Source organism: Mastigoproctus giganteus, chromosome 10 (assembly GCF_048544385.1).
Source record: "Mastigoproctus giganteus isolate SK-2022 chromosome 10, ASM4854438v1, whole genome shotgun sequence".
NCBI lineage: Eukaryota > Metazoa > Arthropoda > Arachnida > Uropygi > Thelyphonidae > Mastigoproctus > Mastigoproctus giganteus.
In genome coordinates this window covers 209,804,979-209,829,780 of record NC_143584.1, presented here as the reverse complement: position 1 = coordinate 209,829,780, position 24,802 = coordinate 209,804,979, and the positions used below count along the sequence as shown (strand labels likewise).

At 39.4% G+C, this 24,802-nt stretch overlaps 1 protein-coding gene across 1 annotated transcript in view; it reads right to left on the bottom strand.

The window, feature by feature from the left end:
* LOC150079837 (uncharacterized) overlaps positions 1–629 on the bottom strand; it is a 143,642-nt gene extending 143,013 nt beyond the window's left edge. Inside the window, exon 1 of the mRNA XM_090383248.1 lies at positions 223–629. Within this exon, the coding sequence (XP_090239374.1) occupies positions 223–476 (254 nt within the window). The 5' untranslated portion in view covers positions 477–629. The remainder of the gene's footprint in view (positions 1–222) is intronic.
* Positions 630–24,802: the final 24,173 nt, after the last annotated feature.

Sequence of the window (24,802 nt, the reverse complement as noted above, 5' to 3'; positions counted from 1 at the left end):
AGGAGAAAAAGGCAGGAGGGTGGGATCCATACGCACCGTGACATCAACAAAACGTCATCATGCAGATGTTTGATGTAAGAAACAGTTAAGGGAGAATAAAAATGATGCTGATGGTATTGTTAAGATTTCGGCCTGGTCACGTGATAAAGGAAAAGCAACTGGATTTGAAATAGATATCCTAATCCACAGAATAATTATGGTAAAGAAAGAAATAAGACTTACAGTTTTAAGGTGAAAGGACTGATGTCAGAAGGAACTGTATTCAGAGTTCTGTTGGAGCAGTCCACACGTTGCAAGCCAGCAGCGCACTCACACACTAGAGGACAAGAAAAATCGGTCAGTGATGCCTCACCCGTACTAAGGACCACAATCGTTGCTATGAACAGGCGGTAGGTGTACGGGAAGGAAGTGTCAGGTACCCCGAACCTCCGACTGTCGTGGGATGAACGCCGGCAGTAGTGCGAGCCCGGGATCATGCCACCTGATCCCCGTCCTTGCACTTAATGGGTAACCATGTGGACAGAGAATTTCGCTTCTCTTCCGTAATACGCACGTAAAACCACCCAGCAGGACCTGCCGGCCGGGACACGAGCCATTGACAGTGACACAAGAGAACACCCTAAAGTGTTGCCACCTCCTGCAGTCCCAGAAAACTACGAATATTGTAACGCTCTCCACAGTCATCTAGAAACAATGACGTCACACCACATCCCGGGCAATGGCACGCGAACACGTTCTCCCCCAAGCACGACACGCACGCGCCTGCAGCTGTAGGTAATGCCCGAGAGAATCTCTTTTGATAGGTTTTGATGTTAGGAATAACAAAGGAGGCGATTGGTCAAGAAGGTGAAAGTTCTTAGACAAGTCTTATATTACTGCTGGTAGCAATCGAAGAAAAGTAACTAGTCATCCCTGTTATGTCACATGGATGTTAATGCACTCATTTTGAAGACTTCCGTTGCTGTTAAGACGCGGTGAAAGGTAGCGCCATCTTCCGACAGCACTAGTAATCGTCAATTTTCTTTCTTTTTTTTTTTCAGAATGTTCCGCTTAGATCTCTGTGCCAGAATTTATTTAATAGTTATCTCCAACACCTTTCGAGAGAAAAAAAACTACTTAGATAATTACACGCACGTGATAATTAGCGTTTCTAAAATAATTCGTACGTTGATTGTCAATGGAAGATGACAAATGAGTGCAACATCCTCGCAAACTAGTTTGTTACATTTATCACCACTTTGACAATTGTAATCTGAGGGGAATGTTGTCAAGAACGTCTCATTATTCTTGAAATATGAGAGCCTCACATATTTGAGCTGCTAATGATATAAGTAGCGTCGACATTTGTCTGCAACACTTTTCGCATTTGTTAAACCTGTAATTTCCGCGGACACCTTTGATTTTTCATGTCCCACAGGAGATAATTCGTTTTTCATTGCGGAAGAGGTCGTTAGAGATGTCTGATGGTAACGAAGTCGGTAACCATATACCTCCATAGCTTTCATTCTATTGTATACTAAACGACAAAGCTCCAAATACAGTCTTTATTATAATAATCTTTTTTCATTGGATCCCTCCTAGAATAAAATGGATAACGAGGGCATGATTCTATTCAAGTAGATGATGGAGTTGAATCTTCCTCCCTTCCTGTGCTACCGTTCTATTTATTCGACATCTGAGAAACCGCTTATTACAATTTAATTTTTTTTTGTAAAGTTTACGTGATTTGGTAGTTAGGGTTTGATGCTCTGGAAGAGCAAACATCACGATGACCTTTTCAAGTAGCACAATGGGAAAACGTGGCATCATTTTTATGACACCAATTCGTTGAAATTAGGTTAAGCACAGCGGTGATGGTTACACGATTGTAATAAACTGCCTATAAAGAACAAAAAGAAGAGACAGAAAGAGAGACGTCTGTCCTCAAAGTTGAAGATACTTTTATATTAGAACAGGGACTAACTAAGCAAGTTAGTGAATCAAAATCCAATCATTCAGGACAGTAACATTCATCCCCACACTGCGATGGATTCTAAGCGAACGATATAGATAGTGAGTGAGCTTTCGTTTTGGGAAATGGATACTATCATGAAATTTCATAGGGGAGGGGGCTGAGATTATTAGTAGTAGTGGTGGCAAATGATGCAAGGAAGCAAGCTTATACAGCATCAGCTAAAAAAAGGGAAACAAATATATTATTCACCTCATCTGTCCATCTCCTCTCGTATATTTAGTTCCTCCTTAAATTTATTTAAATTCTCCACCTCTACAACACCAGATGGTAGTTTGTTCCAACAGTCAGTTACTCTCTGGCTGAAAGAAAATTTGCGAACATCAGTTCTGCAGCTTTCATTTTTCAATTAAAGTTTATGTCCACTTGTGTGTGCCGACCGAGAAAGAGTTAGAATACTATCACCATGTAATTTACTCAATCCATTTAGTTTACTTCAATTATATCTCCTCGCAAGTGCTTAATTTCCAAGTACTACAATTTGCAGAACCGAAATCTTTTGTGGTAATAGTATCCCTTTATGTTTTAACTAATCTGGCTGCTCTTCTCATCTCATCTTCCCATTACAATAGATCCATATTTCTTAAAATGGGGCTTCCAGAATTCTATGCAGTACTCGAGATGTGGACTGACCGTTGCCTTATACAATGGGATAATCATCTCCTTGTCCTTTATGGAATAATTACCTCCTTATACCTTGTTTCCAACAGTCTTCCCAATATCACTGTGTTTATAATCACCGTCCTCCCTACACCACGTGGAAAAGGCTCGGTTCGAATCTCGTCAATGGCACGAGGAACTTTTATGGACTTTTTTCACTCTGGCTGAGTTAGTCGTTCTCAAGCGAGGGCAGCAAGGTTGTTCCCCCCACCCCAGGAACTAGGAACCTGGGACCACGCCATTTAAACATAATACACACGGGTAGATGAAATAATTCTCCATTCAAAGTTGACTATTGGATTAAAGGTGATGAAACAGAGTTCGGAAAGCCTTTCCGGTCTAAATGGAAACCGAACCGAGGAGGTTTTCCATACGGTGTTTAAGTACAGTGATCGTAACTATGGTGATAGTCAAAAAAGGTGGGGGAAGGCTCTAAACGTTCTACAGCAGAACATAAATTTCTCCTGAAATCTGAGAAGCCAGTCATAGACCAAACACCATAACATGAGCATGACTCTAAGCCCTACCAACAAGGTGATGGGAATTAATTTATTCGTACTTTAATGTCATAGTAATTTTTGACAAACGATATTACTCGAATAGCTAACGGATCATAAACAAACTCCGACCGTCTGGTAATACGGCGATAACAAATTCAATAGCTTGTAGCAACCCCTTAACTACCTGCGGGAAGTGATAGAAAGATGGTTTATTGCTTTATACTCCGTGTGAAGAAATAGGAAAATAAAATGAACACTTTTAAATTGTGAAGGGGTGAGGAGGAGGCTTTAAAAAGATAGCCAGGGGTGTATTATCTGTCACGTAAAGCCACTTATGGAGACAAACACTTTTACTGGGTACTTGGAAAATGCCAGAACAACCGAGCTGAACCAAATAATGCAAATCAGATGGCAGAATATTCACAACATACTGTAAAAGTTGTAGAAAATGCTTGGTAACAATCCTCATCTTTAATGCGTGTACGCCTGGAGTTCGAGCACCGCTGAAAGTTAGTAAACATGGCCAGAATAGTTATCTGAGATCAAGTTCGATAATAAAGAATCTCATGGCGACAGCAACTGGGCGGATGTCAATTAAAATGCGAGAGACCTCTCCATCTTCTATGGCATGTGCTGACGGCAGGTCATTTCCTAAAGGATGCATTAAGACAAAGCTAAGACATCCACTCTGAGCTAACGTAGTCATAACCTTATCCAGATAACCTAAAGCTCTGTACGCACTAATATAATTATTACTGTTTACTCATTTAAACAGGATGTATACTTCGATTTGAATAATGATTGGTAATACCCACTGTAAGTAATTAAAAGAAAGATTTTAATTGAAAGTGAGATTCGTCTATTTAAGCTGTCCGTATGGAGAGGCCTTCATCCTGCACTGGATTGAAAATGGCTGATGATGATGATGATGATAATGATGGATCTATATTTAAATTAAACCATCGAAATAAATCGTGATATTAACACATGGCGAAAATTTTGTAAAAACATCCTGAAGATGAAAGTAAAACTGGAGAGAAAAAAGTCTGTATGAACCAAATTGAAACAGACAAACTGTTGAAGTGGATTGACAGGCGATGTGGGAAGGTAGATTTTTTTTTTTTTGGCTGATACCTTATAAGCTTGCTTTCTTGCATCATTTGTCACCGCTAATATTAATACTAATATTAAATTTACAGTAAAGGTAAGTTAATATTTACCAATAGTCGTTTTTCCATATCGTGAAAAAATTTGAGACGCAAATAAAAAAAAAGTTCAGTTTACGGCCCACATGCTGAAATGTTTGTCCTCGTGGTAGTTCAGTTGGTATAATCACTGTCCTCAAACACCAGGTGGAAAAGACCTGAGTTAGAATCCCATCAGAAGGTGGCTAAGTTAGTCAGTCTCAAGCGAGCGAGGGAAACATCGTTTTTCCTACCAGAAACTCAGGTTTTTCATCCGGCAAACAGCAATTTTTTTTTTTTCCCTGCGCAATGCGGGCCTGCCTTGTGACACAGGACACTGTCTTGTTAAAAGGTCAGAGCATTCTGGATACACGGTTACCATGTAGGGAAAAACTTGGTCCGAAATAATGCCGAGGTAGGAACTGGCGGTGAGGGTGTGTTCAATGGGAATGAGGGGATCCAGTAATGTCCAAAAAAAAAAAAAACTATTATATTTAGGCCACCCGAATAATTAAATTCATCTGTCGTGCTGTGTGCCTTATGTCTGTTAATTGCGTGTGTTCTATGGTTGATTTGTCTGTTTGCTGGACGAAAAACCCACCATACATAACTCCATTGTAATCTGCCATTTGCACAGTAGCAGGCATAATGTATGTCAGTTTCTGGGGAGAAAACCTTGCTATCTACGCCTGACATCGACTAACTCAGCCACGGAGTGAAATCCAGTAATGTCCATGAAAACATCCCCAAACCATGATACCACCACCGCTAGCCTATTTTCGCACAACCGTGCAGTCTGTTTGCGGTTGTTCACCTGCTCGCCGTCGAACATGCGCCCTGTCCCTCGACATAATGTTGGAACCTTCATTCATCAGAGCAGGCGACTGTTTTCCAGTCGTCTAATGTCCAAGAACGCTGCTCCCGCACGACTACAGGCGGAGGGTCTGTCAACATAAGCACATGAACAGATCGCCTAATCCTTAGGCCTATCCGCAAGGGAGTTCGCTGGATGGTGTGCTCGGAAACGTTTCCTTGTGCACCCTGATTGTAGTCTGCCGTTAACTTAGGGATCGTGAGTCATCTGTTGTCCTGGACAGCACGTGCCAACCGCCGTTCACCTCAGCTGTCAACCACTGGTGGTCTCACGAACCCAGCACGTTGAGTGGTTGCGTGTCCCTCTTCGGACCCTTTCTGCCTCACCTTCATTACGGCAGTCCTCGAACAGTCGATAATGCTTGCGGTTGCTGAGATGCTGGCCGCTGCCATCCTAGCACCAGAAATCATTTTTCGTTCAAACTCCGCCAGGTCTTGCCTTTCTCCCGTTGCACGGGATTCGTACCTGCAGTACGCCATATGGCGGTCTGAACAGGACTTCCTAGTCCTATTCACCTTTAATTCCCAATCCCCAGGCGGGGGGGACGGTTTCCTGTTTCTCTCCCCTGCCACTCCCCTCTTCTCTACTCCTGGTTGGGCATGGGCCTGCCCCACTGCTTTTGGGGACACCTACTCTATTGTCCCCATACTTCTGGCTTTCCCCCCATTCTTTAGTATTCCTCCCCTACTCTGTCTCTTTCCCCCCATTCTTTAGTATCCCTCCCCTAATCTGTCTATACACCAGCGCATGTACCACACAATGTCAAAAATTAAAATATGTTCAAATTCAAACCGCGCACGCAAAACTCTTTCGGCTTAAACCTTTTTCAGCGATTATTTTATTTTATTTTATTATTTTTTATTTTTTTAATTAATTATTTTTTTTTTTTTTTTAGGCCCTAGCCACTCAAATCTCAGAAAACTAGGTGCCAGGGCCTGCCAGAGTAAAATATCAACTACTGGATACCTGGTCTGCCTCCACGAGGCTAAGTGTGGACAACGTTGGGCCCCAGCAGGGGTCTAGCGGCTAAATGGCCAGAAGAACAACGATACACAACACTTCATACAACACTTCATACAAAATCCATACACTTTTAAATGGCCTTTACAGTGAACTGTTACACCTACAATGAAAGCAACGCGGAGTTACACTTTACACTTTTTTGCACGGGATTCGTACTGACAAACTAACTGGCGCTACCGTGCCGTTACTACTCGTATGCATGCTTCGCAGGTCGGTTACGTCACTCCTAGATGTTGTGGAATGCGTCCACTCGTGCAGACAGGGGTAATATAATGTTTTGTCTCATGAATGTATATTATACTTAGCAATATAAATGAATAAATAAATGAAGTACATTACCCCTCGTAATTTATGGCTCTAAATCAATTAAACCTGAGCTTTTGCGGATAGGACAGTGCATATAAAGACCATCCTTCCCGCATGGAGTGGAAAAGGAGCAGGTTCGAATCCCATCAATGCCGCGAGTAATTTTTATGGGCTTTTTTTTTTTTTTCCACAAGATGGCTGAATTAGTCTATCTTGGGCGAGAGCTGCATGGTTTTTATTCCCAGAAACTCGATTTTTTCATTCATGCGGCAAATAGCCAAGTCGATTGCGCAATATGGTCTAAGTCACTGATGCGCCTAAAGCCTTACAACAAAACAAAATAATCAAGCCTAAATACAGATAATGGATGTTTAGGAAGCTTGTAGCACAACAAGACCACTAATGCTTAATATGCTGAGTGAAATATAGAATGCATTGGTGATCGTGTGGTGTTGTGAGCTTCCTTTGTCTTGAAACTACCAAAACTGGTTCAGAAATGTCAATTATCTGTATTCAAGCTGGATTCATTTGTTTCTGGCTTTTCCTATGTGCAATTTATTTCCGCTTTAACGGTTAAATAAATTAAATTAATTAGCGAAAAATTACGAGGGTTAATGTACTTCACTTATTCTTATTAATTACACATTACTGAACTCCTAAGAAAAGAGATAGGTTCTATAAAATAAATCGGAATTTTCTAAAATCAAAATTCTTTAGTTTACGATAAATGCGATTTCTATATTTTATAAAAATAAAAGACACCACACATAACTCCATTGTAATCTGCCATTTGCACTGTAGCAGGCATAATGTATGTCAAAAAAAAATCTGTTTGCTCATCAGTATTCATCGTTTTATTTAACAATCACAATGCCAATGATTTTAGTATGCGATCAGTTCGATTGAAATAACGTATAATCCAAAGTAGAAACTTGACTCTTGTCCAAATGGCAGTCAAGATTTCTGATCCTTTTTAAAGCCGATGGCCAGCTTTAAACTTCTGTTCATCTTCCACCTATTTTTATATTCTGACGGCGAAGCTGCAATATCAATTTCACCTAAAGATAAAGCCCTCCTACAAGCACCTTGCTTTTCACATGGACGTTCATGCACATCTTTCCATTCTAAAACGTGAGACAAATCTGTGACGTCCAATTCTCTTCATATCGTCCTTACTGGAACTCTTTCTAAGTAATGAATAAATCGAATAACTGGCTGGTGGTTTGTGTTAAGCACCGAAGCAGATAAGGCTGTGAGGCGTTAGCGTACTCTGTGGTATGGTAGTACGCGATTATATCCACTGTGCTACCGCGAGGGCCAAAGCCTTACGCGATCCCCCGCTATGTTGCCGACGAAATTAGAGTCGTTTCTGAAGAAAAGCAAGTGCATATAATGTGCATACAGGAGCCTTACTTTGAAAAACAGCTAACAGCACAAACATCCTTAGAGTTTAAATAATACAATTTTAAAGGAATCGAACGACCTCAATGTTACACACTGAAACTATTTATGGCTACCTTTCGGGAACTCAACATTTCTCATCTTTAGGTCCGTTAATGAGATCCGGACGTGGAGTCTCTTGGTCCGGTTGGAAAAGACCCAGTTCCCCCAACTGGACCAAAAGCCTCTACGCCCGGATCATGTTTGAAAACTGGAAACAGTGAGTTCCCAAAACGTTTGTGCCATAAATAATTTAAGTGACCATTTAGCATTGAGGTGATTCAATTCCTTTAAAATTGTATCATTTCGATAATAAATTACTTTGATATAACAACAGACCACTTTCCTTATGCCAATCTTTCCACAGCTTTGTAGACAAGAAAATAATTTCTTTAACTGTTAACCTTTCTTGGCACGAATAACCATAAATATCTCTGATGTAATTCTTAGTTTTACTATCTTTCTTCTTTAAGCGTAATATTTGTTTTGCATCGTCAGTTGCGCATTCGTTGATAATAGCCGATAAGTTCCAATCCAATATTCCAAACACTGCATTGAAATAATCTATAGAAAAAATCTGCTGTCGATTTAGAAGGAATAAAATTATTCCAAATGAATTTTTTCCTGTTGACATTCCCTGTCGATATTAAAATAACAGGATTGGGAAAACAGTTAGTTTGGAGTTGTTCATATCAGAAGGGCAACTCAGGGCATGGGGCACAAATGATTAATGTCTGAAAACAATCTTTTCTAAAGATAGTTTGGGGGATAAAATACCAGGAGGAGGAAAGCTGGGAGGAAAAGAATAACTCAAAAGTTCCGAATTGGTGTTAACAAATTTTCCATTAATCTCTTTCAGAAATCCAAATGCAAAGGATACCAATAAATAGCAAGAGGACAGTATCGAGATGTTTCATGGTTACGCATATTATCAGATGTGATTAGAAGGATTATTTAAGGAAAATCACGCTTGAAGAATAGAGAATAAATCAGCGAGTATGCGCTGAGAGCAGAAGAGGAGGCTGAAGTCGAACAACGTCACGATCCTTCAGCATCAGTTACACATAACAAAGTGTTCATTCTTCTGGCACGGAGAAACTGCTGACCCACCCAAAACACCCTTTCGAGGTCCTAAAAAATGTGCTGTAAAAGCTAAAGCGACTCTTAATGATACCAAATAATGCGCTGTTTGTAACGGAGACTAAATCGTACAGTCACGCTTGGTGGGCTATGAAATTGTTTCGTAAGTGACGTCACGAGCCACAGCAGAGAACTTCCCTTAAAACGGAGCTTTCTTTCGTGACTGTTTTATTGCTGGAACCACAGTGAGACGGCTTGATTTAGGATCGGTCTAGAGCAGCTCATGCAAGAGGAAGACTCCGCCTGAGATAGTCTGAATGCATGCTTAAACGTCAGTCTCGGATAGTGCACTTTGTTGGGCTTCCGGACTCTTCTAACGAGATATTCATGAGATATGAGTGCGCAGTACTGATAAGAACACTTCACTGATGTACCGTATTTTAAGAAAAACTACAGAATTATGTGAATGACCGAATTCTTTCAGTAAAGAATTCTTTGAAGAAAACTTCTTGCAACGATACTGTAAGCATAGTGTATGTGGAAATCCGGGTACAACACAATAAGGATTATTTTTATGTGGCTGTGTAAAAACATTTTTTTTAAGTTGAAAACAGTTTGGTTGGCCAATAACTGATAGAGATAAGCGGCACATCGATTATCCAAACTGTAGATTGACCAAATCGGATAATCGATTTGTTATCCGATTTTTAAAGAACTGAATGAGAATATATACATTGCCATCCTGGTTTACGCTAGTGCCTGTATTATTTTAAGCCATATTCCCAAAGCGCAAATTTTTTTCTTCGTGCAAACCGAATTCCAAACATCAACAAACTTTCCTAAGCCATAAAATAGATCATATTTGGATTTTTGCCACATGATGTCACTAAACAAAAGCAACAACAGCCCTTCTCATTAGATGTAAGTTAAATCTGTTTCATATCATTCAAGTTTCTTGCGACGACCGACTAACTGGTTAAAATAAATTTATTAAAATAATACATTGGGTTGAGCAGCACAATCTTGATCCCCAACGGGATATTGAAATCGTCGGCTATTCACGTGATTACCGCCAGCGCTCATGGCTTGAAGCACTGCACATAGCCATCAATAATAGTACTATGAATCGCACGAGGGGAGTACGCTTACACCCTATTATAGAATGTACTGTATTGCAGTGCGATGAGCGCTGGCGATCATCACGTGTACGTAATTCTGCTCTACCGACACCAGACTCGTGATACATGATCATGCCCAGCTGAATTGTGCTATTGTAACCATCAATATATACTGAAGTACATCATTCATCACAGACTAGCTGATGAAGAGGCACTTGGCTTCGAAAGCTACTATGTATTTTAACGCTTTTATTATATTATTTTAACACTTTTATCTTATTGTATTTTAACGCTCTTATCTTATTTTATTTCTGTTTTATCTTATGTATATATCATTTTTATTTTTATTTTAATAAATTTATTTTAACTAGTCGGTCGTCGCAAGAAACTTGGATGATATAATGCAATCCGACGCACAAGACCTGTTTTCTAATAAATCTGTTTCAATATTAAAATATATTACCTGATGTAAAATCATTTTACGAGGGGCATTCAATAAATTATCTACCTAAGTTACTTCCCATAGTTATATTTCAATGATTCATGATTTATTATGTTCCTACATAGCTCAACTTGAATCATATTAATTTGATCCCACTATGTTTTTATGTTGTGCTGTTGTAACAGAAAGAAAGGAAACCCCTGGATCAAATTATGGATTTGCTGAAATCACAACATCGTTCAGTCATCAAGTTTCTCACCAGAGAAGGAAATGGGCCAAAGGTCATTCATGAAAGGATGGTGGCTATGTATGGAAACACTGCAACTTAAGAGTACCAGGCGAAATTCTGGTCAAAACAATTCAAGTGGGCTGGAGAATCCATCGAAGATGATCCACATCCAAGAAAGCCTGTGATAGTGATCACTGTACCAAACTGTGGAATCTCTTGTGCTGAATGACAGACATCTAAAGGTATCCCAAATCTCTAGGGAATATGACATATCTGGGGGACAGTTGTCTGCGCGGGTTGCACAGTGGTATCGTCACCGTCCTCCCCACACTGGATGGAAAAGGCCCGAGGTCGAACCCCGTCGATGACGCGAGGAACTTTAATAGGCTTTTTTCATTCCGTGGTTGAGTTAGTCAGTCTCAGGCGTAGATATCAAGATTTTTCTCCCAGAAATTGGGATTGTTCGCCAAGAGAAACAGACAAATCGACCATAGAACACACGGAATTAACAGACATAAGACACAGAGCACGGCATATGAATCTAAAATATTCAGGTGGCCTAATATATAAAGCTGTTGTTTTTTTTTTTTTTTTTTTTTTTTTTGAGGGAACAGTTATAACCATCCTCCATGAACATTTGGGGATGAATAAGATCAGTGCAAGGTGGTTTCCCAGATTTCTGACCCCAGTGCACGGCATTCATATGCATTCATATGCCGTGCACAGGGGTCAGAAATATGAAACAATTCAGAGTACGTGTATTGAGAGGAGAATTTAGAGCTTTATGGAAGGGATCCTGACACTTTCATCTCCAGAATTGTTACAGGTGATGAAACATGGGTTCATCACTGGGATCCTGATTTCAAGCAAGAATCAATGCAATGGAAGCACAAGGGTTCTCCCACACCCAAAAAATTTCGGATACAACCTTCAGCTGGCAAGATTATGGCTACCATTTTTTGGGATGCTGGGGGAATTTTGTACATTCACTACTTGGAACACAAGCAGACAGTCACTGGGGAGTCATAAAGGAAAAACGCCGTGGAAAACTTTCCAGAGGTGTGCTGCTTTTTCACGACTTCTTCAGCGCTTTGCTGCTGCTTTGAGAGACCGTGACTTTACAGAACCTACCCATCCACCTTACAGTTCGGATCTGGAAGGATCCTGTTTCGACATCTTATGAAAAACGTGCGTGGACGTTGCTTTTTTGATGATAATGAACTGAACTCTGCTATTTCTGCTTTCTTTGATGGGGAGGCCAAAGAATATTATTTGTCTGGTATTTCCTCATTGCCAACAAAATGGAACAAGTGTATTGAAATTCAGGGGAGTTACATTGAAAAATAAAAAACAGATTTTTGTCTCTATCTCATTTCCTTCATAGGTAGGTAGATAATTTATTGAATACTCCTTGGATATAGCTTATACGTAGCACATGTGGGTAAAACTCTCTTACTAGTACTTTAATTGGTTCGGATAATCGACGTCCGGATAACCGACGTTCTAATAATCAACGTCCAACTGTAACTGGGTAATTCTATTCTTTTTCTCTCTAGCTTTTCTGTCAGTTGTCAATAACCTCGATAATCCGTTATAGATACTTTTCATTAGTTCCAGCCATATTCAAATTTTTTACGCCTCATTCAGTTATGCGTCCAAGATCGTTTGGCAGACTCTCTCTTTGATTATAATGGTCGTTCCAAAGATCTGCATAATACATTTCCTCAAAGAATAATTTCCAGAACAAAGTCTGAAATCTCTGGTGGCAATTTTTACTTTCAATTAAAATAATCAAAATAATTCTAAAAAGCCTTGGAAAAACAACCTTGATATGTCATTCGCATTAGGATGATGTACAACTGAGCTACAATTGCAAATTATCACTTGGTCTATTTGAGGCAAAATCGGTGGCAATAAAAATTGTTTCTAATAGAGAGACAATAAATAACCCAGTTTTCTTACGTGGTCACCATCATCTGTCTATCCAGTGGACAGGGGTAATTACGAAATACAGGTACTGATTTCCCCAGGGAAGCACGTTGCGACTGAGCCACTGAAAGAATTCAATCTCCCAACCGTGACAAACGAAAGTCGTTCCGACAGTATAGCAATATGTCTGGGGACTCATTTAGGTACAGCACATGCCACTTCGACTCAGAAGCACAACTGTTTCCTCATTAGCAATACACACGCCGACCGATGAAAATACACATAGAATAAACACTAAAACAATAGCAGGCTCGTAGATGTCATCAATATATTGACTTCGTGTCCTTTTATGTTGTCGATGTTATGAAGCAACTTTTTTTTTGTGCGTCTATAGGAAAAAAACAGCGTCTCTTTTTGTTGTCGCTATCCCAACCGTGTCAATGATCTGTTGACAGCATCCTCTCCTTACGATATTTGTTTGAAACTTTCGTTTAGTTCACCATAACACATGGGATGCCGGAAGTTGAAATTCTTTCTGTAATGAATTGCTTCCATCTTGGGGGAATGTGGAATAATTCATATCCCTTCGACATATCGATGAAGACTCTTGCGGGATGACAAAGTGCGGTTTTTGAAAGGAAACTACAACTGTGCCTGATTACTCCACTTCGTGACAAGCTTCTGTGTCTTCTATACATTTGTTTTGGTGTGATTAATAGCTCCCTGGGAGAAAGAATAATTCATGTTACCGAAGACGATGTTTGTCAATAGTCGATGTATGAATTTGAAGAGAAACACAGGCCTTTTTTCTATCGATATTAGGTCTTATCAATTCAGTAATCAGAAAAGGCAGAAGAAAGAGTGGCCTACAATTATATAAAAAGGAAAGAAAATCATCTTGCTTCTCCAGATACGACCTATTAAACCCATTAGGGTTGAGGGTGACAGTTCTCATACTTTGGACCTAGTTTGCACGAACTCTAAAATCCATCTAGAAAATTTCGATATTTACTAATAAAGTGTCTATTGGCGTCCTGCGGGGCCACTTTAAGGAAATTATGTTGAACTGACTGATATCTGGTTGCGTTCGCAAAATTCCGAAGAGAATTCAAATGAGAAGAGCTTCGAACAATCCAAATCGCTGCACATTTGAAACAAAATATTATAATAGGTTACGTATTTCCTTTTGCTTCGATAAAAATCTAGGATTCTAATAATTTACTGTCCTTACACAAAACCAGCCCGTATTCGATTCCCAATTCATATTAGCATATCAAGAATGCCGAAAAATCAAAGGATCAAGAAATTTTATTAAATTGCTTGCAAATTAACTTGGAATCATACCTTGAACGTATAGCCTCCGTAATGTTGAAAAATTACTTGTATTCATACAGAAGTGACGAATTGCGCAGAGGTCCATCAAATCTTCTATAATAACTTAGTACTTGGAACAACACCACTGTATTTGCTAATCGATATAGTGGCTTTGAAGAAGGGACTGGCTACGGTTTTCTAAATAACAGAAGTCGTCCGATAATCTGCCAGAGGTCATCATCATTTTCCTAGATTCAAGTAAGACATTTTGGTACAACCAGCAGTGCCTTATAATTGAGCAAATGATTGCTTATGAGTTTAACGGAGATTTCCTTAACTGCAACAGGAATTATCTAACTGGTAATAGTTCGCAAGTATTATCTGTAAGCACTCCGCTGTAACGCCTACCCTGACGCCTGCGCCTTATGAAGACACATCATCATTAAGACATTTCAACAAAAATTTGTTGTTGCAGGGCTTAAGAACATCAGCAACTTAGGCCACATTGCGCTATATATAATATGTCCGAAAATTGCAATTGTTCTGTGGTCGATTTCCTGTTTGCTGGATGAAAAACCCGAGTTTCCTGGAGGGAAAAAAACATGCTACCCTCGCCTGAGACCGACTACCTCAGCCGCATTCTGAAAAATGTGCCCATAAAAATTACTCGCGTAATTGACGTGATTTGAACACAAGTCTTTTCCACCCTGGTGTAGGGAGTTCGGCGATTCTACCAACTGTGCTTCCCGCAAGCCCCAAACAGTTCTCACTGTGGAAATCTTTACTGTATGCTACACTGCCTGGTCAATTTATTATGAACTCCTTGTCTAAATGGAACAACCCTTCGAACAAGCGTACGCAAAATAGGGTGATGAAATCACAGTAGTGATATGTGACTGGGAAAAGCATCAGAATGGGTTCTCACTGTGAAAGTCCGAATCAGTGTAAAATCAAAAGGCACGGCGTCCTAAGTATTTAGCATGAAGAAAACGCATAAAGAACTGAAAAAAATGAAGGAAGAAATTACGATTGGAGAGGGTAGGGTTAGACCAATGCTGGCTCGAACTGTCAAGAAGAACAGAGGCCATAGTTCAACAACTACTAGAAATGATTTGAAGGCCGCATATGATAATGATGTATATGATGGATGATAATGCATCCATAGCATCATGGTATTGGTGCTATTTCGATTGTCTGTGTAGTATGGCCTGGTCATCTCGGCTTCCCTTCATCCACCACAGACAATGGAAGTGTCAGCGCAACACCACGAGGCTATGAATCCATCATACGTAACTCCAACTGTTCAAACGAAAATTAACGTCATATATGAATACTATTCCCTAGCTGTTCATTGCAGTGTATAGTAATATGGCCCTTGTGGGTAGCACACTGGGTAATACTACCCTCCCTCCACCGAGAGCAAAAGACCTGAGTTCGAACGCCGTCAATGACGCGAGGAATTTTTACGGGCCTTTTCACAACGTGGCTGAATAAGTCGGGCTCAGGGGAGGGTAGCATGATTTTTTCTCCCAGAAACTCGTGTTGTTCGTCCAGCCAACAACAAATTGACCATAGCACGCATGTGATTTGCAAACATTATATAAGGCGCAATATTGGCCCAGGTTGCTGATGTGCCAAAACCCATACACTAAAAAAAATAATAAAAAAAAAAGAATTTCCACATGGCAGTATTTTATAAAATTAATCAATTATTTATATTAATTTATTTGTTTAATTTTTTTTTTCGTGTCCTTCCTCATTCACCAACTGCTCCATTCTATTGTAATCACCCTACAGATCAAATCAGAATTGCAGTTTATGTAGGGACATACAGATTTTAAATAACTTAATTGATAAAAGAGATTTTGCCAGGGATGAAGATAAGTAACTGCAATTTATAACCTTACACAGAAAAATTTTAAAAAAAGGCAAAAAATGGCTTCAATCCACAGTTAAAAAAAAAAAACTATGAACTGCAAACAGGACCGAACAAAGGAATGGGAAAGAGGAGTGGAGTTGCCTGATACCAAACGATGGGAACGCGGAACACAGATTATACCAAACGACACGCGTCTAATGGCACATTATGTTTTGCCACTCTCAGAATCTCTTATTTCTCCTTCTGTTGCAGACATGCCCACGACAAACTGCGGTAGCATCCCGATTTTTTGTTATTCAAATACACTATCCCACCAAAAGTATGAGGATAACATCACGTTTGGCAAAACACAAGTTTTAATTTTTATTATTAATTCTAATTTGCTCACAGGTATCCTCGTTTTTCAGTGTCCCTTAATAGCCCTCATATGTAGCACAGTTGGCATAATCATCCTTCCCACACCGGTTGAAAAAGACCTGAGTTCGAATCGCGTCAATGACGCGAGGAATTTTTAATGGCCCTTTTAACAACGTGGCTGAGTTAGTCGGTCTCAGGGGAGAGTAATATGATTTTTTAGCATTAGCATTAGTAGAAGCATATGATGCGAGAAAGCAAGCTTACGCAGCATCAGCCAAAAAAAAAAAAAAAAACACGCTCCCATTTCACCCCTCCGTTCGTTCCAAGTACCTGTCCAGCTCAGCCTTAAATTTATTTAGGCTATCAACTTAAACAACAGGGGATGGAAGTCTGTTCCATCAACCAAACACCCGCTGGCTAAAGGCAAACTTCCGCACATCTATCCTACATCTGTCTTTCCTCGATTTGAATTTATGCCCTCTCAAATGATTATTCTGAGCAAGAGAAAGAATTCCATCAGCATTGAGAATGCTCAAGCCATTCAAGGCTTTATACACCCCAATCAGATCACCTCGCAGGTGCCTAGTCTCCAGACACTGTAATTTGCAAAACTTAAGCCTTTCTTCGTAAGAGCAACCCTTCGTTCCGTTCACTAATCTTGTTACCCTTCTCTGTACTCGTTCCAGCAGCTCTACATCCTTCTTGAGATGAGGCCTCCAGACCTGTATACAGTACTCAAGGTGTGGCCTGACCACTGCCTTATATAAGGGGATAATCACCTCCTTATCCCTGCTAGAAAAATTCCTGTATATCATTGAAAGACACCATGAGCTACTTTTCTCCAGGAAACTCGGTTTTTTCGTTTAACAAATGCCAAATCGAGGACAGAACACACGCAATTTACAATATGGTTTAATTGCCGATGTGCCTAAAAATAACAGCCCAACAGTAAAGTCTCTGAGTACAAAGTTTAAAACTTCGCTCAGAAAACGTTTAATTAAACTTATTGATCCGATTGCTGTTTCGTTTGTGTTTGCATTTCGGGAGCCAGCCATCATCATCGAATTCGCGCGTACGCAACCTTTTACTTCCTTAGTGCCATTATTGCGAAGAAGGCGAAGGCTATCGACTCCTTATCTGAATCCACGGCTTTCTGTAACTCCCATAAAGCCACTATCAACAGGGAAGGTCGATGGTTGGGGGAGGGGGGGAGGGAAGGGGTTCGAACGCGTCCAAACAACACGCGGCTGATGGCACATTATCTTTTGCCGCTCTCAGAATCTCTTATTTCTCCTTCTCTTGCAGACACGCGCGCGACAAAAGCTGCACGCAGGATTGACCCAAGACAAAAGCTCAGTAACGATCACCGGGCTTCTTATCATGGCAGGTTCTGTGGAATGCTATCCAGCAGATTATTCACAACAACAAAGATGTGGTCACTGCATGCATTCCTCTATCCTCTATTGATCCTATCGCGTTTATAAGCAAGGGGTGTCGGCAGGGAACCGACAATTAAATCGTGATAAACGGGAGACCGAACGCTGAAAGAATAACGTTAAAATTCGGTGTCCGTACACCGGAGTTCATTGTGTAGCCTGACGGGTTACTAATTATGGCTTACTAATTGCCGTTTGCTAATGGCCGTGTTATGAGTGTCTGAAGAGTGATTTCAACCAGCCAGGGAGTGTCAGACAGGAAAATTAATTATCCTCTGGCACTCGCTTTGTATCGCTGTTCCATCATTGTTTACTTTGTTCAGAAGGAATCGTGCATTGTACCAGCCTTGTTATGGTAACAAGTTTAGTTCCTTTGCTAAAAATTCTACACGAATTCCTATTCCTCCATTGAGTCTGCCTAATGATCCAGTTACATATTTACGATATGTAATGGCAGTGAAGGTTTTGTTTTACACAGAAGAAAAACAACAAATATCCAAAATTAAAACAGTGTTTAAGGAACTTTCTGAAGAAAAAAAAATCATCACCTAACCAGAGGAAGATTAATAACAGAACAGCAACAGTCTGAAGTCATGGCAGATAACTTATTTAAAGAAAAAAAGTGCAATACATTGCACTTTTTTGCCTTGTGGATGATGAAGAAACATGCACTGAGATATGACCAGATGTGATCACGTTGAAATATCCGATATCAGAACTTGATCTTCAACTTTATGATTTTTTTTTTTTTTTTTTTGTGCGAATTTGAAATTTTTTCTGTAGCGAGACCAGGCAGAGGATACAAATTCTATTAAAAATTAGACCAACGCTTTAAATAACAGAATTGCATATTGAAGTTGTACCATACAGCAAGACCAAGACTTTCGCAATCGTATTTGACTGACGAGATTCAAGAGATTATTTCTCTTTCTGGGATCAGAGAAGACATGGTCTTACATTCTCTGTCCATTATAATTAAACTAGTCAACAAAAGTATTTTTGGAGGACGGTGGAGTCATTACAAGAGTTGATAGCAGAAAAAAGTTTTACGCCATTCGCATAGATGAGAATTTGAATTCCAAGTTCTTTCAGAAAGTAATCAAGGCTGCTGATTGCGTTCTTTCCGGAAGTAATCAAGGCTGTTGATAAAGAAAAACACAGAAAGTCGTATTTTTAAATTTGAAGGAGTTGGTATTGTCTAAGATTGTCTATTGGAGATGTAGCACAAAACCTATTTTTGAAGCTTGTCAAACGATCTCTAGAGAGTTTTTGATATAATTTTAAATAATATCTACCAACTAGATGTAACGAACATCCGATATAAATAACATCTACTTTCCCTCCTTTATCACTAATAACTGCGACATCCTTCCAGGTGACAGCAATGTTGGGAATAACAGATTTACCCTTCGACAAACAGTGTTGATTCTGGATGAAAAAAGGGTTAAAATACTGTAATAAATACTTTAAAATTATGGTATGGTCTCATGAACTGGAGATGAGCAGAACCTATACTAACTTCCAAGGATAAGTATCACCAAACACACTATAGACCCGGTAACGAGATTCCCACAGGAAATCTGGTTATTCTTCCCTCAAATCATTTCAAACAGAATGGAATATATCCGTTATCGTCTACAAAGCAGTGACTAGGCTTTCTAATCTCAATGAATGAGGAATTCTTCATACACACTCTTCCCAGAATTATGAGAAACTGATGTCACTAAGTGAGCATCTTTATTGTGGAGATTAGGCAGCAGGCAAAGGATTTGTTTTTGATTTTTCGTCTAGAAAAACAGGCAAATCGACCAGAGAACACACGCAATTTACAGACAATACACATGGGTATATGAATTAACTTTCCGGGTTACCCTAATGTAGTTTTTTTTGGGGGGGGGGGGCTTAGGCGCATCAACTTTGGCCATATATAATATGTTTGTAAAATTAGACCAATGCTTTAAATAACAACCTAAAATTTTTGGGTGCGTATTGAAGTGGTACCATACAGAAAGACCAAGACTTTCGTAATCGTATGTGCTTGTGTTCTGTTGTTGATTTGCTGTTTTCTAGACGAAAAAACCATGCTGTCCTCGCCTGAGACCGACTTACTCAGCCACGTTGTGAAGAAGACCCATAAAAATTCCTGGCGTCATTGACAGGATTCGAACTCGGGTCTTTTCCATTCGGTTTGGTTAGGACGGTGATTACACCGAATGTGCTACACACGAAAGCACGGGTTGGGAGAGATTAACCTGTATTTGTACATAACCCAATGTAGCAGCTAGTATTCTTCAGTTTTATTTTGTCTATAAATGGAGTAGCAGAGGTACCCATCTTTGAACCAATTGTGAAACACTCGTGTGTAGCACAGTTGTTAGAATCGCCGTCCTCCTCACATCGGGTGGAAAAGATCTGAGTTCGAGTCCCGTCGATGAATTGGAAAATCCACCAGAGAACACCCGCAAATTATGAACATAACACACACATAACACACGCTCTCTCTTTCAAAACAGTCCGAACACGTGCCGCCACCAGCCAACATCCATTTACTGTCCAACTTCAAACCCACAGAACCAACTTTTCATCTTCCTCATTTATTCATTCAACTGCCATTTTCTGGAACAACCTTCCTTCATACGTATTTCCTGAAAATTACAATCTACAGAAGTTCAAGTCCAATATCAACAAATATCTTCTTTCGTCTTCTCAACCTCCAACCCAAGCACGGTACTAAGTACTATAGGTTATAATACCTCTCGTGTTTGGGGTTCTCATAAAAAAAAAAAAAAAAAACACGGATGGATGAAGTTGTTCTCGGGTAACCTTAATATGACTTCTTTTTTGTTTTGGGAAAATCAGTGTATAGTGTGTTACGAGTAATGCCTAGATAACACTATTTTCAAGAGGTTATATGAATGAATGAATGTGAAAATATACCATATCAACGAATCCAATAGAGAGAGAGAGAGAGAGAGAGAGAGAGAGAGAGAGAGAGAGACCTGATTGTTCGGCTCAAGTAGCCTTAAGCGCCGGATGTGACACATGTACTGATGCAGTCTACTTCAAGGGTCTGTAATCAATGACGATGGAACGTAAACACTTTCATAAAATAAACACACAGGCTAGGCTGGGAAAAGATAATCCACAATCAGGTTCGAAAACTTCTTTCCAGTGATGTAAACAAAAATCAAAAGGCAAACTGCTTAACATCACGGATGCCCTCAATTCTAGAAGAGAGACAATAAGTTAACCAATACATCATAGCAGAAGTCAAGGACAATGAGACAACGATTCTGTATTGCACGTGTAACGGCGACAATGGTCTTTGGAGTGTTTTAAAGGCGTGAGGTTGCCAGGCGAATCCTGTTTTTTCTGTTTACGGAGGAATTTGTCCCCGTGATCTCCCAATTCTGTGTATGCCCCTCGCTATCACCATACAAGTCCAGATAAGTTACTAGGGATGAACGAAGAAATGTTATGAGAGTGGGGGAAACTAAAATTACAGTTTTGAAGTTACTGGGAAATTTATTCCGCCTAATGATCCCCCTCTGTACTTAGCTATCACAAATTCGAATAAATTACTGATGGTAACTAACTAAATTCCACTGGGTTTCCACTACACAAAATATGTAAGTAGGCATTATCTGCTCTCTTTTTCAGCCCTCGTGGGTAGCTCAATTGTTAGGATCGTCGTCCTCCCCACACCAGGTGGAAAAGACCTGAGTTCGAGTCCCGTCGATCACTGGAGGAATTTTTATCGGCCTTTTCCACAACGTGGCTCAATTAGACGATCTCAGGTGTGGATAGCATGGTTTTTTCTCCCGGAAACTCGGATTTTTCGTCTAGAAAACAGAAAATCGACCTCAGAACACGCGCAATTTGCAAATAGTATACACAGCAACATGGCCTTAGTCGCCGAAGCTCCTAAAATCCAATAACAACTCTCTTTTCAATCTACTTTAACATCTTTCAACCTCTGACGTATAAAATAGAATACAAACCGCAATACAGAACTTCAAATATCGTTTTGCTTGCGATTTCTGTTTTTGTTCTGCATCTTATCAAATACGAAGCGTTTTCAATATAAAGCTCGCTCACCATGGTACTCAACACCGCGGAGTACAGTACATCAGCAGCAACCAGTCCTATTGGCTCGAACATGCCTAGTGACGTCCAACTTATATTAAAATATTTGTGACATGTCTCCACAATGTTTTTATTGTTTTCTTTATAACAGACAGTAGCCTTTTCCTTTTAACACCAGTACTTGGTAATTGAATCCTGCCGATATTCTTCCGACCACCGAAACTATAAAATGGCTAGTTTATGATGCGATAAATGCTTCACTCTTAGACAAGCAACTCGGAAGGAAACGAAATAAGGCAATTTAGAAGGGCAACGCTGTCCTGCTGTAATAAAAGGGGCACAAAGAAAAGAGCCGCCTTGAATACACCAACTGCTATAAGATACTGGTTGCGCATGTCTAGGAAAGGATATTGTGAATGCGGAGAGTAAATCATGGGTGGCGGGCTGGAAAAGACACATTAAGATCACGAAGCCTTTCTTTCATTGGAACTCTCTCTCTCTCTCTCTCTCTCTCTCTCTCTCTCTATTTGAGAAGGGTCTCCCCTTTCGTTTTGTTGACTCGAGTAGAGTGAATGATGTCGTGAGAATTTTGTAAGCCACAGAACTTTCTGGATTTTTTGACTATGGATTTCATCGTTCATTGCTCTTGGGAAAGGGGGGGATGACAATTTTTTTAAATATGAAGCAAAAATTGTATCATAAGAAGAAATTTGAAATAAAGAAACATGAATATCTATGATAGTTTTAATATAGTTTGGGAAGGACGTTACGTGGTTGTTATTCATTACGAATTATTAATATATATCATAAACCACTCTTATCCCACTTGGAGTTACTATTATATTTTATTTAAGCATTAGCCTAAACTAATATACATTGGGTAACGTTTCAGGTATCTTGCCGATACCCATCATCAGACCGTCCTGTCTGCTGACCGAATCCTGTTTTCAGGTTCACAGATCTGAAGCGAAATGGCTTCGGGTCTGTGAACCCGAAAAGAGGATTCGGTCAGCAGACAGCACAGTCTGATGATGGGTATCGGCAAGCTACTTGAAACGTTACCCACTGTATATTAGTTTAGGCTAATGATTAAATAAAACATATTAGTAAATCCACGCGGGATAAGAGTGGTTTATGATATATATTAATAATTCTTCGTAATGAATATCTATGAGTTATAAATCACAAAATTTTCAGGTGACTTTTATAATTAATTAAAAAATCAAAATACATCAGCAATAAAAATATTTTTCGTTAGACTATATCAGCGCTTCCCAACTGGGGTCCATAGAAGCTTTGAGGGGGTCCACAAGTAAAAAATTGTATTTCGGGGGTCCATAATATGAGCTAAGGGGTTCACGATAAAATATTATAAATAAAATAATTTGTTAAATAAAAATAAATAAAAATAATAATAATAAAATAAACTAATGTCATAGAAAAGTCTAGAAATTCGCAGTTAGAAGATACTCGTATTTTCTGGAACCTTCTTTAGTTGACGCAAAAAGGAAGAAACAAATTGGATCAGATTTTTAGTAAACAAGGAACCAATAAAGAAAGCGGTTTATTAGCATCATATTAAATCAGCAAAATAATAGCAAAATCTGGAAAGCCACATAGCATTGGTGAAACTGTCATCTTGCCTTCGATATCAGTTGTAATGAAATTACCGATAACCTTCCTTTGAACAATAACACAATATCCAGACGCATTGATGAAATGTCTGAAGATGTAGAAAATCAACTTATTGCTCAATTACGAGTGAAACAGTTTGCAATGCAACTCGATGAATCAACTTTGATGGGCAATGAAGCACTGTTATTGGCATATGTAAGATGTATGGATGATAATCAACTCAGGGAGGAAATGCTTTTTGCAAGATTCCTCAAAACAGATACTAAAGGTGAAACAATATTTAAGGAAGTCCAGTCTTATTTTAGAGAAAAAATATTCCGCTCGAAAATTTAATGGCTTGTGGTACTGATGGCGCTCCTTCCATGGTCGGTAGGTACAGAGGGTGTATCACTCATTTAAAAAATGCATTGCTAAAAGTATTTTGCATACATTGCGTGATTCACCGCCAACATCTGGTGGCGAAGAGATTGAGTGGACGTCTTCATGAAGCCTTAACTCTTGTAATAAAAGCTTTCAACCTCATGAAGGCTAATGCTCTTTAAGATCGTCTCTTTCGCAAATTTTGTGATGAAGATGGAGAAGGATTTGACCGTCTTGTACTGCATACAGAGGTGCGATGGTTGTCTAAAGGCAATTGTCTTCTTCGCTTCGTCGTTCTTTGGGACAGTATTGTATCATTTCTAAACGAAAAGGAGATTGGAAAACAGTTGGTTGCCATTAAAACAGACATATTTTGCCTCTCAGATGTGTTTGAAAAACTGAATTCTCTTAATAAGCTGCAGCAAGAACATAATTGTGATTTAATATCTAGCAAAGAAGCCATTACTGCATTCCTAGGAAAACTCAAATTGTACAGTCTTAATATCTCACGCTGTGCATTTGACCAGTTTCCAAACCTTGCTTCAGTTAGCAGTGATTTAAAAGATGATGATTGTGTTGTGTATGTTGATCATTTAAAAAAAAAATTATGAAGACATGCTAGTTTGGTTCAAGGACCTACTAGAACTGAACATCCCAGATTGGGTGCTGATTCCATTTGAGGTAAATGTTGCTGATGTTGAAATTGATTTACAAGAGGAACTTGTTGAATTGCGGTCTGATCCGACAGTCCGAAGTCTATTCAAAAAAGGAAAGCATGATGTATGGAAGAATAGTGACATTGCATGTAAATATCCTCTTTTATGGGAGAAAGCTAAAATGTATGTCATTGTTTTCCCATCATCTTATCTTGGGGAATCTGGCTTTAGTCGTGTAACACATTTGTTAACAAAAATCGTAATCGACTTGATATAGTAAAAA